General features: G+C 40.7%; 1 protein-coding gene across 2 annotated transcripts in view; it reads right to left on the reverse strand.

Moving 5' to 3' along the window:
* The window catches only part of LOC138040184 (collagen alpha-2(I) chain-like), an 89,605-nt gene that overhangs the window by 46,426 nt on the left and 28,179 nt on the right, over positions 1-15,000 (reverse strand). For both annotated transcript variants that reach the window (XM_068885966.1, XM_068885959.1), the window contains exons 8-18: positions 13,735-13,803; positions 10,774-10,818; positions 9,136-9,189; positions 8,534-8,587; positions 7,927-7,980; positions 6,769-6,822; positions 6,397-6,450; positions 4,949-4,993; positions 4,800-4,853; positions 2,866-2,910; positions 385-582 (exon numbers count right to left, since the gene is read on the reverse strand). In XM_068885966.1, coding sequence (XP_068742067.1) covers positions 385-582; positions 2,866-2,910; positions 4,800-4,853; positions 4,949-4,993; positions 6,397-6,450; positions 6,769-6,822; positions 7,927-7,980; positions 8,534-8,587; positions 9,136-9,189; positions 10,774-10,818; positions 13,735-13,803 — 726 coding nt within the window. The remainder of the gene's footprint in view (positions 1-384; positions 583-2,865; positions 2,911-4,799; positions 4,854-4,948; positions 4,994-6,396; positions 6,451-6,768; positions 6,823-7,926; positions 7,981-8,533; positions 8,588-9,135; positions 9,190-10,773; positions 10,819-13,734; positions 13,804-15,000) is intronic.

The raw sequence follows: 15,000 nt of genomic DNA on the forward strand, positions 1-15,000 counted from the left end.
TGGTAAACTGAACTAGTTTTCCGTTTGAAAACTTCGGCTGGAACGTTTGGACTACCTTTCAACACTTCCCAAAAATTTTTGAGATTTCCTATCACGCTCAACTAAATAGCCTTACCATTTACAATCCAACTGAAATTTCCGAAATGTTTTGGTAAATGGTAAACAACCTTACTTCCCCGGTGCTAGCCAAAAAAATCCTCTGTTTAAAACCACTTTAATACTTGATAAAATAGCTACGAAAACGCATTCAAAAACACCAGCTAATAATAAATGACACATGCTTCGAAAGAGGGATCCTTATCTCTAACCTTAGGCAGGCAAGCCATTGGATGTACACTTAAGTATAAAAGGGCGTAACTTTTTTTCTCAGAAGGAAACACCTACCGTGTTACCCTTGATCCCAGGACTTCCCTCCTCACCTGGGAGGCCATTTTCTCCTGGTTCTCCAACTTCACCTGAATCGCCTTCAAACCCTTGTTCCCCAGGGGTACCCGTGGGACCACGTGGACCCGGAGGCCCTGTAGCTCCTTTTGTCCCACTTGTTCCTGGCGGACCTTGGTCTCCTGAGTCCCCGGGTAAACCCTTCGGAAAAAGCAAAATACGTTTAACGCGATTCAACGGCCTCGCGAAGTAAAATTATGTACGTTCTGTGATAAAGACAAACGTTGCTTTGATAGTTAGCGGCTAACAACGACATGTGACCTTAGATGTATGGGTCTTTGTTGTGCAGGAATGTATGAGGAAGTTAACGTTACAAATGAATAAATAAAAGGGAGTTCTTATTCACAGCTTTTTATAATGTATTTAAATTAGATTCAGTGGAGTCACTTAAAATATAACGCTAACTTTTTTTAAATTGGATTTGATTGCAAAGATTACTATTGTCTTCCTTCGGTACAGGGTTTTTCTTTCTTTGTTTCAACAATATTTTCACCACAAGCCAACAAGTCCTCATGCACAGTATACCAACTTTGAACATTGTACGATCCTTCATCACGGACGTAGGTTTGGAATTGCCTTTCTCATTATATTAATAATTCATAAGTTAATAAGCCAATTTCATCGTCCCATTCTGGTCACGCGGACGAGTTTGAAACCCAATGAAACACTACTTGTTGATTCACTACATGAATTGCAAACACATGTGGTTTGAAATCAATAATTTCAAACACACTTGTTTTGAAATCAATTAAGGTAATTCCTTAGTATTGCATTGCGCATCCCTACTGCGCACGATTTTTGCGTCATTAGCGCGCGCACATGAGCACGTGCACGTACAAAACGTACGAGATTTCCCTCAAACTAAACCCGATAGCGAAATAAATGCTCCTTTTCTCTCAAACGAGCACGGTGACCCCCAATTTTTTTTTCAGGTATTTGCTAAGAACAGTCTAATAAAGAACATATTTGAAGAAGAAACAAAGTTTGATAGTACAACATGAATTTTTTTGGAAAACAGTTCCCTACTGAGTGTATTTTGGCCAAGGCGAGGACTTCAAGCTAACCACGGAACTGTCCCAAAAAGTGCACTATTCCTACAACCAGGCAATAAAAAACGGTGTAAATGAAGCAATACTGCTTATGTGAATAAACGAAGCTTTATTTTCAAAATAAAATTTTGTGTCTTTCAAGTAACCAAGACTAATTCTGTATGAAGGTGATTCGAGTTTTTAACGTGCAACCAGTAAAAATACTCCATGTTAAGAGCCTGCTGACGCGTAAACAAGCACGGTGACCCCATTTTTTTATTGCATTTTTTTATGTTCATATCATGAATGTTAATTATGCCGAGTTTCCGAAAAAGTTTGATAGTAAAACAATTTCAAGGGAATTACCTTAACGGCAACGAGTGTTTGCTCACAGCTCTCACATGCCTCTGAGCAACCATAAGGTGTACAAAAAACATTTGACTTGAAAAAAGTGATTGAAATTATAATTTCTTTTGTTGGAGAAGTAATTTCAAAAACTCGTGCATCGTGTTTTATTGGATTTCCAAACGCACGAAAACATTTAAACCACTCGGCCGAAATGTTGTCTTGCGTTTGAAAATCCAGTGAAGCGCTTGTACTGGTTTTTGAAATTTTACATCTCGTGAATTAATTTCACTGCCCCAGCTGCTCTAGTTTTAAGACTTTGTTAAAAACAATTTTATCATTAGAACGCCAAATTAATATCTCCCAACTTCTAATTTACTACGTGTTTTACCATCTCGCTTATCGTACGCGTATGAGGATTCTCCTCACCACATTTCTTGACGTATTTATCCACTAGAGGTTACAGAAAACTGATGCGAGCAGACGCTGGGCACGAAAACATCATACAAAAAGTAATTGGGCCTACACATTTGATAATTTTACCACTGACAAAACTTAAAGGGAAGAAATCGTTGAAGTCACCTCATTGGCTGTCGAAACAAAGGATCTTTTGTTCTTGTGGTTGGCACATTTGAATAACAAAAGCGATGTTTGTAAACAGATATCTTCCCTATTGGGTCAAATCCTATCACGTTGGAATACATACTATTTAAGTTCTTTGTGATTGCGATCCCAGCACGAGCACTGGAGAGTAAAGACGCACAACAAAGGAGGTATTGAAGATACGATGACACCGCTGTACGTACGCTTGCTCAAAATCATCGTGAAAAAAACGAGACTATCTGCATACAACAAGGCAGGGAGCCCGAGAAAGCGCTGACAACCCAAACATCAGAGTGATGTTCGCCTGGGGCTCGCTGCAAATATAATATTTAATGTATTTATTGCCATATATGAGTGGCAAATAAATAAAGAAAGAAAGAAAGAAATACTTTTTTGGTGTTAATGGAGATTTCTTTGAAACTCTCTAATGACATCTCAGTGAACTTACAGCGGTTCCTTCTCGGCCTTGTCTCCCTTGAGGACCTTCCTTTCCCTAATTCAAGCGAGAAAGTGGGATAAGCATGCATAACAGACAAATTTTACAGGAAAGAAAATAACAAATGGGACTGAAGGTTAAGCCCAAAATGACACTGAATCAAACAGTTCAACTAAAAAATTATTCGCCGAAGCCGAGGTAAATACCGAGACGAAGTCGAGGTTTTTATTCACCGATATTCACCGAGCCTGAGGTGAATAATTGTTAAGTATTAGTATTGCCTGCAAAAATTGCTAGTTTTTTTAGTTGAACTGTTTGATTCAGTGTGATTATTTCAAAGATAAGAGTTTTCGAATGTGAGAGAATGTTTTAACACATACCGGTATTAAATGAAAGGTCACTTTGGTGGTTGGTTGGCTGCATCGTTTAATGATGCTCTCAATGTGACTGCGCGATGCAGTTATGAGCTATGCTGTCAGTCGATATTTGACTCTGTGGCTGCGTGATGCAGCTCTAGTCAAATACCCACATTTCACCCTTGCTCACCTTAGAGTCTCCAGTAGCTCAGTGGTTAGAGCATCCGTACTAGATCTCGGAGGGTCGTGGGTTCGAATCCCATCTGGGGCTCGGATTTTTCCGAGTTCCCTGTGGGTTCAATTGTAACACCTTTCATTTAATATAAGAATTTTCTTTAACACAATTAATTTCTTCGTCTGTCACCTCGACAAAACGGCTTGCGGCCATATTGAAAAAAACCGCTTAGATGATCATCCCATAATAATCACTTCAAGTGCTGACTGCGCAACCAACCAGCGCAAAGAATTTTCAATAATCATCTATGTAATTACACTTAATAGATGTTATTGAACTAGTGTGAGGTCCGCACTGGGAAAATGTTGGTCGAGTTCCTTGTTTTGCAAGTTTATGGACCGAGCCTGAAAGGCGAGGGAGGTCTTTAAACTTGCAAAAAAAGGAACGAGATCAATATTCTCCCCAGTACGGACCGAACAAGGTAATTCAATAAGGTTTTTATTATATTGGCTCTCTACTCCTTGAGTCTTGCCTCTTCACCTGCCTCTGTTAACGGTTCTGGAAAGGAAAATTTGTACCGGAACTCCGACATGACTAAATAAAAAACATTTCTCGCATTTTTCTTAGGTCCGATAAAATGGAGAAACAAAATGGGAGCAGTTTGGCAACCTATACGCTGCTTCGTGACAGGTCCAACTCAGAGATCTAACCCAACACTACCGCCCAATTCAACTGTAGCGGCCTCGGTACGCAACTGTCCTTTGTTACACAGTATTATTCTGTCACGTTCACGTCATGGCGCTTTTTACGCCTGTGCATTAGGTTGTTTATCTCAGTTTTCGGCGAATATGCGGTCCTGAAAAACGTAACTAATTGTGTCCATTTTCATCTTGGTCATTTTTCTTTCGTTTAACATGAAATCCCTTTGAAATTTTAGTTTGACAAGATGCCCAGATACTGAGACACTGATAAAAACTTGTTCGAGCCAAATGGGATTTCCTTAATCTTGTTGTTTGCAGGACCCGAGACGATACACCAACCCTAACGAACTAATCCTAACCCTCAACCCCAGCCATGAATAAATTTGTATGTGTGCAATCAACTGTGATGATCTCGTTCAAGTTGAATTCATTATATATAGTCATGCCATGTTTATCTGCAACTAAAGCTCGGTTCAAACTTATGACTACTCTACAACAATGACATTTTCTCTGCTGGGAAAAAAGTCAAAGTCAAAGTCAAAGTCAAAAGTCAAAGCCGTAAGTGAAAATGAAAGTCAAAGCCGAAAAGAGGAGGGGTTGCTGGCATTGCTGACATCAGCACCCATGATATGCGTGAAAGAGGGTTAGTGGCGAAAATGAAAGAGGCGAAATATTTAATCAATCAAAGTTGACAACGATGTCATTTGTACTTACAACTGAACCTTGCTCGCCTGGTCTTCCAGGGGATCCTCTCGGACCACGCAAGCCCTAGGGAAAATGTTATAAGTAACAATACAATGAAACATTAAACACCCACAAAAAAATTACTTTCACACTTTACTGACGGAAAGAAAAGAACTTACGGGTCTGCCATCGCGCCCAGAAGTGCCTGATTGACCTACATCTCCCTGTCAAAAAATAAGATGTTTGTGTAATAGATTGCACATGTTTTCAGGAAGGGATCTTAAAATAGCGTAGAATTTGCGAGGGAAGTCTGGGGAAGTTAATCCGAGATGCTATCGTTAATTTTCCTTCTCGTTAAGTCCTTGATCGAACCCGGTCACGTACATTCCCTTCTTCAAATTACGATAGATCTAAATTAAATACAAGGGACACGGTCAAGGTTACAGGGGCAACCAACGACCAATTTGTTGTAAAATGTATTATTATACCCCAGTTAATGAAAATAAATGTTATTAAGGCATTTTAAGGTGTTTTTCAGTGTTGCTGGGAAAACATTATCTGTTCCTTTTTCCCAGCAAGACACACAAGAAATTTCCCAGCCAGCTAGATAAAATTGGTTGGTTTCCCAGCCAGCTGATCAAATTTATTTCCCAGCCAGGAATTCCGCGCGCTTTCAAATCCCTCGATCCAAAACGACCGAATAAAAGCGACAAAAACGGGACAAAACAGGTTTTTTTCCGCAAGCGCAATCACTCTGACCAGCCGTCGTATGTTTGGGAGAGGGAAGGGGTTTTTTTTTTAGCCGTCCTCTGTCTTCAGAGTTTCTACAGCCGGCTCGGATTGAAATGCTAGAAAAAGTCAGTAATTCCCAGTCAAAACCTCTATCAATAACAAAATTTCCCAGCCAGCTCATCGAAACACCTGTATTTTTGCCAGCCAGCAAGATTCCTCTGGGGAACAGATAATGTGAGGAACAGATTCGTTGGGTGCCCCTGAAGGTTAGACGAGAATTATTCCATAACGACGCAAAGTTGAGGTTTTGCGGGAATAGCGAAAACAGTATTTTTCTTTTTCAAGGGAATGATTATCAAATTGGCCCTCAGTTCAAGATCGACTTTGAAATGCATGCTTTTTAACATAACACTGTCAGTAAACAATACATTCGTCACGAAAATATGCGTGCATATGATAGAGTTTTCACGTGATGTCACGGCGGCCATGTTGGGATACAAAACTAATTCTCTGGGAATTGAGCTCTATTATCATGCAAACGTTTTCCTTTGTTTCGGTGGAAAAACAAGGTTACTGATCACTTCAGTGAAAATTCTTTATATAATCACATCAGCGCCTTGTGTGCCACTTCTTTGTTGTTACTTCATTTTGACGTCATCTGTGATCTACCACTGAACAGACGCATTCTCTATTTTCGAATGCCCCCAAAATACACTTTGTTTGCCCCCCAAATTTTGCGAAAACTATTGTTTTCAAATGCTCTTGGGAATATGCAGTGTCCCCTAGAAATTTGGGTGGCAAAACAAAGCGTATGATGGGGCATTCGAAAATAGAGAATGGCAATTACACGGATTCTATTATTTTGTTAAATGTGTGATACTTAATGATATCTTACCCGCGCTCCCTGGCGCCCCTTATCTCCAACTTCGCCCGGCTCGCCTTGTTCTCCCTAATAATAAAATTGACATAGAGACGCAATCATTTTCTCTAACCTCCTGTTCGGTCCTATTGCCTGATTAAGTGTCAGTTGTCCCCAAAAAAGGACAATTAAGATGTGCTTTTCTCACTGTTGTCCGTCTAATGACGGTTGTTTGCTTTTGCTAAAGAAGCCTCCACAACTGCGAAGGTCTTCAACCTCAAAAACAACTTGTACGGTTATGCATAGCATTCCATTCCATCTTATTTCATCTTAATGTTTCGGCTACGGTTTAATGTCGTTCCGAATCGTCCTTGTTCACTAGGCGCATTGACGTAAACAACTACATACCCTGTCACCCTTCAATCCTGATAGTCCTGTGAGACCATTAGCTCCTCGACGACCCTAAAAAAAAGAATTGGTGCAGTTTAACTATTGAAGTGAACTGGATAACGCATCCTTAGGAAGGAAGAGACAGACAGAATTTTTAGCACGCTGGGCCCGGTTTTCCGAAGCTGATTATCTTAATCCAGGATTAGCTGAGGAGTTGTGAGGAGGCCATTAAACCGGAGCTTCCATACGCATTGTATTCTTAAGTCAACCCTGTCCAGTGCCTTGTTGTTTTTAGAACTGCTATACTTTGAAACACCGTGTTCCGGGTGTGCTGTATAGCCTGGTTTTCACTAGCGACGCAAGCAGAAGCTGCCAAGCAAAAGTGCAAGCATAAGAGCGTTTATTTCAATGTGAAAACGGGCTTGACGCAACCGGCATAACCACAACTGCAAGCACAAGGATCAAAGTTTTTCCTTTTCCTTGTGCTTGCAATTATGCTTGCGTTCGCTTGTGAAAACGAAACGCAGCATAAGCACAAGGAAATTTGTTTCGTCTGGTCAATTAAAGCACTCGTTACAAATTCCCTGTGTCTGAGCATTTGAAGAAAATGGCGGTTACCGTGGTTGATTTTGATGCTTTCGACGTCGACGTCCTAGACTGCTGGCAGTCTGTTTTTCTCTCGTAATTCAGAACGGGTTATGAGGTGAGACGTTTTGGCTAAAGGGGAATGGGACAAGACATGGGCGCGGCGCGCACGAGAAGGTTTTTTCTCGTCTCGCCTTCTTCCCCACTCGGCCATACAACCCTTGTCTCGCCTTCTTCTCAACACGGCCAACGCCATACCGCCCTTTCGAGTTCGCGATGACTAAGCGCTCGTCCTAGTGACCCTTAGAGAAAAAACCGGCTGCCAGCAGACTATCGACGTCCGTTTTCATTAGTATAGCTGCTTATGTTTTCGCTCGTGCTTGCGCTTGTGATGTAATCAATGGCTGACCATAGGTCTCTTGTGATTGGTTATTGTGAAAACACCTACTAAAGCCCCCTTTGGGAGGTGCTTCTAAAATTAAAAAGATACGGGACAGGATTGACACAGAGGGCTAACATGGAAAATGGAGGCTCCGTGTAATGGACTCCTGCCTATGTTCCTCACAAAAAAGCACTGGGGCTGAATCATACCGGTTCTCCTACGGGTCCAGGCTCTCCAGCCTCTCCAGAAAGGCCTGGTGCTCCCTACGAATACAAAGAAGAAAATTCTCATGAAATTATATCTTGGAAAAATCATGGTTTGTGTAAATTTGCTATTGATTCTGTATTAAGAACTAATAAGGAATAAAAACAACAAAACGCAGACAAGATGTATTTGGAATAATTCTATGTATTCGATTTCACACACGAAATGTTAAAACAATTTCTTTGATCGCCAATTTAAGTAACCATTTCCCTCCAAAGGGTGATCTGTCTAACGCCAGACAATTTTACTCGTCAATGTCGCTTCGGGGGTAAAAGGTTGAATTGAGGGCGAAAGAAACTTTGCCTGTTAGCAGAGTTAGTTTACTAGCCTGCGAACGCAGACGTATTTTTGTCCAGCGGTCGTTTTCTTTCCGTAGGAGAGGAACGACCGCCGGGAATATGTCTCCGATCGCAGGCTATTAGTTTAGGGATAAATAAAGCAACAAACATGAATCTCGATAATAAGATTGTCATATCAAATATATTTGAAGAAAATTACAACCCCGCAGAAAAATCTTAAACGGATGTTAACATTGGCGTAAGATCAACATACTTCATTTCCATCGCGGCCTTGTCTTCCTCGTGAGCCAGGCAGTCCAGACATTCCCTAACAAAAAGACAAGACAAGAAAATACAAAAAAGTAATGGATGAGAAAACAAATTACTGAACCACCTATTAACGTAACCCACCGAGGCAAAATTCACTATTTTAGGGAAATCGAAGCAGGAAAACATTATACATGCATAGTATTCGTGATCACATAATTTCGAATAAATAAGCACAAGTGAATTTTTCAGAATAACAAAATTGCACGGGCCCGTACGGCGAGTGTAATTTGCAGTCATGTAGCAATAATTTTATTCATGACTGAGTTATTTTTTCATGTACATTATCGGTGTAATTCGCCCATGGGGAAGAGAGAGAAGCTTGTTGCTTGGCAAAAGGGCAACTGAAAAATCAGAGTTCTAGGCAGAATTTTCAACCTATGACCTCCGAAATACCGATCGGATGCTAAACCCATTGAACTACAAGAACTCGGTAGGGGGCTAGGTCGTTTATCTAGGTTAGGTTAAGTGTCGCGCTGGTCTGCGGGCTCGAACAGGACAAGTTCTCTTTATGCGAAAACATGAGGAAACTCCCGATTTTATACTCACAGGCTCACCCGGTGCTCCATTCAAACCCATTTCTCCTGGCGTTCCTGTCTCACCCTGAGATAAGTGAAATCAAAATTCATTTCCACCAGTTAGAGCTTTGGTTTTGCATTACTTCACTCAGTGATTTCTTCAAAGTTCTCGCGCCACTTTTTCAACCAATCAGAAGTGAAACCAAAACCAATCATTGCTCGCGCGTACACATTTTCCCGCGCTTTGTGTCGGCTACATGTAATTACTTCGAGTTTTGATTGGTTTACTTGATTGTCTCCCTCCTTTTTGATTGGCCAAAGTCATTACTTTGGTTTTGGTTTTGGTTTTACGACACTCGATTAAAACTCGCTCTATAGGGAATTCATACAGCTAAAATTGATAAATCACCATTTTTCCTTATTTTTTTAACAGCTTGCTATTTTTACGGCTTACTAATGATTGCTTCCATGTTGCGTTATCGATGTCACAGAGTAACGCAAATGACGTTTAAGTCTATCCTAATCAGTTATAGTGAATACAATGATTAAAATTGATACAGCACACTTTTGCCTTAGTTTTTTTACAACTGAGTATTTTCACGGCCCACTATTTATTTCATCAAAGTCATGTTGAACGATACAAGAATGCATTCCTCTTGCATAGCTCCCTTTGTGCACTATTCAGCAATTTTACATTTCGCCATTATTGCCCAAAACTCCATAGATTGGTTATTTGCTTTCATTTCAGTAAATAAGTCTGTATGCTCGTTGAAGCATAATTGATTATAATTGTCAAAGTCCGTCCTGTCTTTATTAGTTACATCTCAATGGCAAAGGTGAGTACTTTGCCTCAACTATTTATTCACAGCGATCTCGACAACTCTAGCTAGGAAATACAACGACTTTGACACAAAACCTATTTTTTTCTCAATCTCATTCTTATGAGAAGTTATGATTCTGATAACGAACCTGTCCCCAAAGCATGCCTTATATAAAATTAATATAAAATGCAGTGATTATGAATAATTAATGATGTCCACTCATTCTGCCCGATGAAAAAATAATGCTGCTTCATCATAAAAATTAAAATATCCTTGATTGTGATTGACTTAAAAAACTCCTATTTTCCACTAATTCACTTCCCAAGTCGTTATCGGACAGTTCAAAAAGCCAATCACATTCAAAGTTGTATTAACCAATCACAACCTTGGTTTCAATCACCATAGAAACAGTGAACAGATTCCTAAATTGGGACTTTTTTTTCTTTCAGAGCGACATTAAACATTTTACTTACGTCGTTTTGTCAATCTTTTGATGCAAATTTTCCCTTTCTTTCATAACTTGGGTCTTCTTCTTTTCTCGGAAATAGTAATTCTTATGATTAATTGGTAAGAGGAATTCGTGTCGTCCAATTCGGTCTCTAATCATACTCGTGATAAACAAATCGGACTCCCGCTAAGTGGTCGTCCGATTTTGTTGTCACTCGTATGATTACAGACCGAATTGGACTCCACTCAGTCCTATTACCATTGCAACATATCTTCTTCTTTCATCGAGCACGCGGTGGCACAAAAAAGCTTTTTCCTGTTTTTCTTGTTCTAATTTTAGAACAGTCATGTAGTTTCTTAATTAAATCAGCTTTAGACCAATGACAAGCAAGGTCACTCACCTCAGACCCCCGTCTACCAGGGGCACCACTCCTGCCAGGTGGTCCCTGAAAGAGGTAACAACAAACAACTGAATTCGAATTACATTTTAACTGTTTTTAGCTAAAGTTTATTGTAATAAACCAACTACGACCACGAGTAAGGGAGTCGGGAAGCGAGCCCATGACTGGAACTTCATTGCATGTATTTGGGGAACGCCGTTTTTGCAGACCGAGTTATTGCCAACAAGTCGGCCAAGCAAAGACGCGAGGCTGACGAGGCGGCAGTCTTAGTAGAGTCAAAGCGCGAGAGTGTTGTGTATGCAGAAAAAATAGGCCTTATTCGTGCGGCGGCCATATTGGCCATAGACAATAGATTTCGTAGCCCGAGCCTCGAGTTGAAATGTTTGGGAACGAGTGTCGGTGGGGCAAACAAAACTTTTCAATCCCTTGGGACTCAACATAGAAGCCGGTAAGAGAAACAAAGGCCGCTTATCATGTGACTTCAAGAGCCAAGGAAAACGCGAGTTTTGATTCGTGATGTCACTAGACAAACTGCCATGACGCGAGATCGTTCCCGTGGATATTTATGATCCTGTGTTCGGAGTGAAAAACATTTTTCTTCCATTTCTCTGACCATTGTGTTGTGTACACTTGCTTTGAGTGTTCTTTAATATTTATTATCCTTGGTAACGCATCCTGGCCACATCCGGACAACAAGAACAACGAGATTTTTCCAGATAACCATAACATCTTTCGGAAAGATACGTTAACTGACAATCATGGTAGATGTAGATATTTTCAAACCAGCGTGTTCTTTGAGTGAACGCACTCAATACTGAACCATCGTACGTGTTCTTATGGGCCGCTGTTGTCAATTTCGGCCTGTGTGTCACTGTCGAGTAGAGCAGTTTGTTTTCCGTTTTGTGACCACTGAGTTGTGAACAATTTAATTAAATTTTCAAAGGAAATAATATTGTCTGTAAAGTACAAAATTAAACGATCAATTTGACATATAATTCATGGCAGTATCTTGCTCAGAAAAATTCTACAAGGGAAAACGTCCATGAATCATGCAAGAGAGACATGTTTCACACTGAAAACGCTTTGGCGGTTTTGTACATGGCATTGATTTTATCCAACTTAATTATTGTATATTCCTGTTATAATTCTTCTTCGGCAGTCCATCGATTCGATGATGACTGTTATACAGAGGGGTTTTTTGTGCATTTACGTAGGTGGGCCGCAAGTCCTGCATTTGAACGGCAGAGCCGCCCACAGATGCAGCATGCATGCCCGGTTGATGTTGCAAGAGTGTGTCTTCTTTCATGGGCTCGATGATATTCCACCAGACGCTTCCCTTCTATGCATCCGATTGATCTCCTCACCGATGCTCTCCAGTTGCTTCTATTGGAGGCAGCTTCCTCCCAGGTGTCAGGGCAAATGTCTGTGTTCTTCATGTGTCTCTTAGTACATCTTTGAAGCGGAGCTTCTGTCCTCCTTGCTTCCTCTTTCCTTAGCTTTTGGGAGTCTGGAGTCAGACATGCGTCTGACATGCCCAGCCCAACGTGGCTGTGATGCCGTGATGAGTGCCTCTGCGCTAGGTGTATTGGCTCTTCCCAGTACTTCCACATCAGGTACTCTGTCTTGCCAGTGGATCCCTAGGATGTGACGCAGGTGCCGTAGCTGAGTTCTGGTGATTTTCTTTATGTGCGTTCTGTAGAGGGTCATACACTCAGTAGAGTAGAGAAGTGCGGGCAGGATGGCTGCATTGTAGACCTTAACTTTGGTTGTCCTCTTGATATCATGTCTTAACCAAAGGCGCTTGCGCAGAGAACCAAAGGTTTTGGTGGCAGCTTGAATCCGACGCTCTACTTCCAAATCTGATGAATTGTTGCTTGTAACTGCGCTACCGAGATAGATGAAATTCTCAGCTGTGGAGAGTGCTGATCCATTCACCAGAATCTCTGGGCTGTTATAATTACAGCAATACTTTCAATATTATTTCAAAATAAACAAGTTGACATTTACATTGTTGTTCGAGATACAAAGTGTGGAAGGGTTTTACTCACATTTCTTGTATTGTTAACTTAGATAAGTTGAGTAGCAATACTTTGAAATAAGAAATTACAACTACTATTGGGTTCCAAAAATGGCACTCTTGATACAAATCTGCAAACTATGTATTTTATTGACTGTTTCGTTGGCATTTAGCGATAGGTACTACTAGTTTTTATTATCTGCAAAACCAGACCGTTCCAGCTAATCAGTACTACCTATGGGATTGAGAATAGTCACCCGTGGAAGCCAAATCTTATTTAAGAAGTCGTCTAAAAATAACTTGATCTGTGAAAATGCCGTTACATAGACCTAGTATTGGAGTTGTAGTCTACTGCTTTTGGACGGTTGCTGTACCGGCTACAGTAGCCTGCACACAGGCTCTTCGTGCGTGGAATTGCGTGCGGTCAACACTCCAATTCCGCAGCTGTTGACCGCGCACCATTCCACGCACGGAGAGCCTGTAGAGAGCTTTAGATTCTAGGACGAGAACGACTACGAGTACGAGATTTTCTCACAGAACAACAGTGAGCGCGCGCAAACCAGCGTCATTTTGGCGGGAAAAACGTTATACCGCCGTCATTTTAGTATGAGGTTGTGCAAAAATGTTGTCGTGTCAAAACAGTTCAACAAAACAGTACCACTTTTGGTATTTTGCGATCAGCAAGAAGGCTCAGCTACCAGCAATAAGAATAACTGAGCAACCTATGCTGTCAACAAAGAGTAAGTTAGGGCAGTCAAATCTCGTACTCGTTCTCGTCCTCGTCCTAGAACCTAAAGCTCTCTTGAGTGCAGGCTACGGCTACAGCAATGATCCCACGTTTTTCTTGCGGTCTATCACCCCTGAATTCCGGTCGGTGAACTGTTTGCAGTTCGATTCGCACTGTAAATGAAATTAAAGTGTTACAAAGATATGTGCTACTATACCGGTTCTCCTTGAGCACCTTTTATTTCTACGAAACCAACACTCGGTCCTTTATTGCCAGGCTGACCAATCTGAGAAAGGAAACAACAAAATTTTATTCAATATGAAATCTACTTGATATTTTTCGTGTAACATCGTGTGTTAGAGATATCAGTTAGCCCCAGCTTTTTAATTCCAGTCCTTACTCTTGTTTTTTTTTTTAATCGAAAACCTCTCAAAAAGAGACATCTTTCTATTTTGATTATTGACAAGTTTCAGTGTTGTTTCCCTTTATCTGAATGGAAGGCAATGCCTTGATCAAGAACGTTCCTAGTAAACCGAAAGAAAGGTTAGTAAGTGAGCCTTTTCGTAACCTCTGTGTTCATTTTTACATTTCTTATTTCATTGTCTTGAAATGATCTTGAAAGCACAAGTGTCGCAATTATTGTTAAAACCACAACCACACTTTTGCGCTTTAGGATATGTTGAATATTTTTTCATTCTGCATTCAAGAACGAAAGGGGCGTGGCACCTTTGTGACTCAAAGCTTTTCACTTCATTACAGTTCACTACAACTTAATCAAATGAAAACCCTTTGAAGAAATCTCTTAGCTGTTTTCCCTACCAAACAAGCCATGTTACGATTCGTGAAGGCAATCAACACTAAAATTGCCTATTCCAATTCATTGATCACGTTACTCAAATCACGACTCTATACCCAGAAAAAACTGAAAATCATCAGGATTGCCAATCATCAGTAACAGATAAAATCCTTGACTTTTCCCTGACTTCTCCCTGACATCTAAACAATTTTCACTGACTTTAAAGTTGGTGAATAGTTCGCTTAAAATTCGCTTCAGCTCTTCTTTTTTCGATCTCTTTGCGCTTTTCACGGGATTTTGTGCGCAAAATCTTGTGAACTGTGACCTGACTTTGACAATATAAAATATTTGTCCTGACTTGTTACAAAATTCCCTGACCTTGAAAAATTTTCGTTTTTCCCTGATTTTTCCATGACCTTGGCAACCCTGAATGTCAATAGCTGGCAAAGCAACCCAAACTTGAGATCATACATAGACCATGCAACAGCTGTCAGAGGCGAAATCGCATCGAAGTCAGCTTTGCTAACGCAAGGTAGCACGATCACTATTTATAACGGAAACGCCAATGAAATCAATTCTTATACGGATCCAGGTCGCAGTACTTTCGCCTGATTACCGGTCATACCGCTAAGCAACAGGAATTTCTGTAACTCTCGAGTTTTGATTAGTGCATTTCGATCCGCTCAA

Source organism: Montipora capricornis, chromosome 1 (genome assembly GCF_036669925.1).
Source record: "Montipora capricornis isolate CH-2021 chromosome 1, ASM3666992v2, whole genome shotgun sequence".
Classification (NCBI taxonomy): domain Eukaryota; kingdom Metazoa; phylum Cnidaria; class Anthozoa; order Scleractinia; family Acroporidae; genus Montipora; species Montipora capricornis.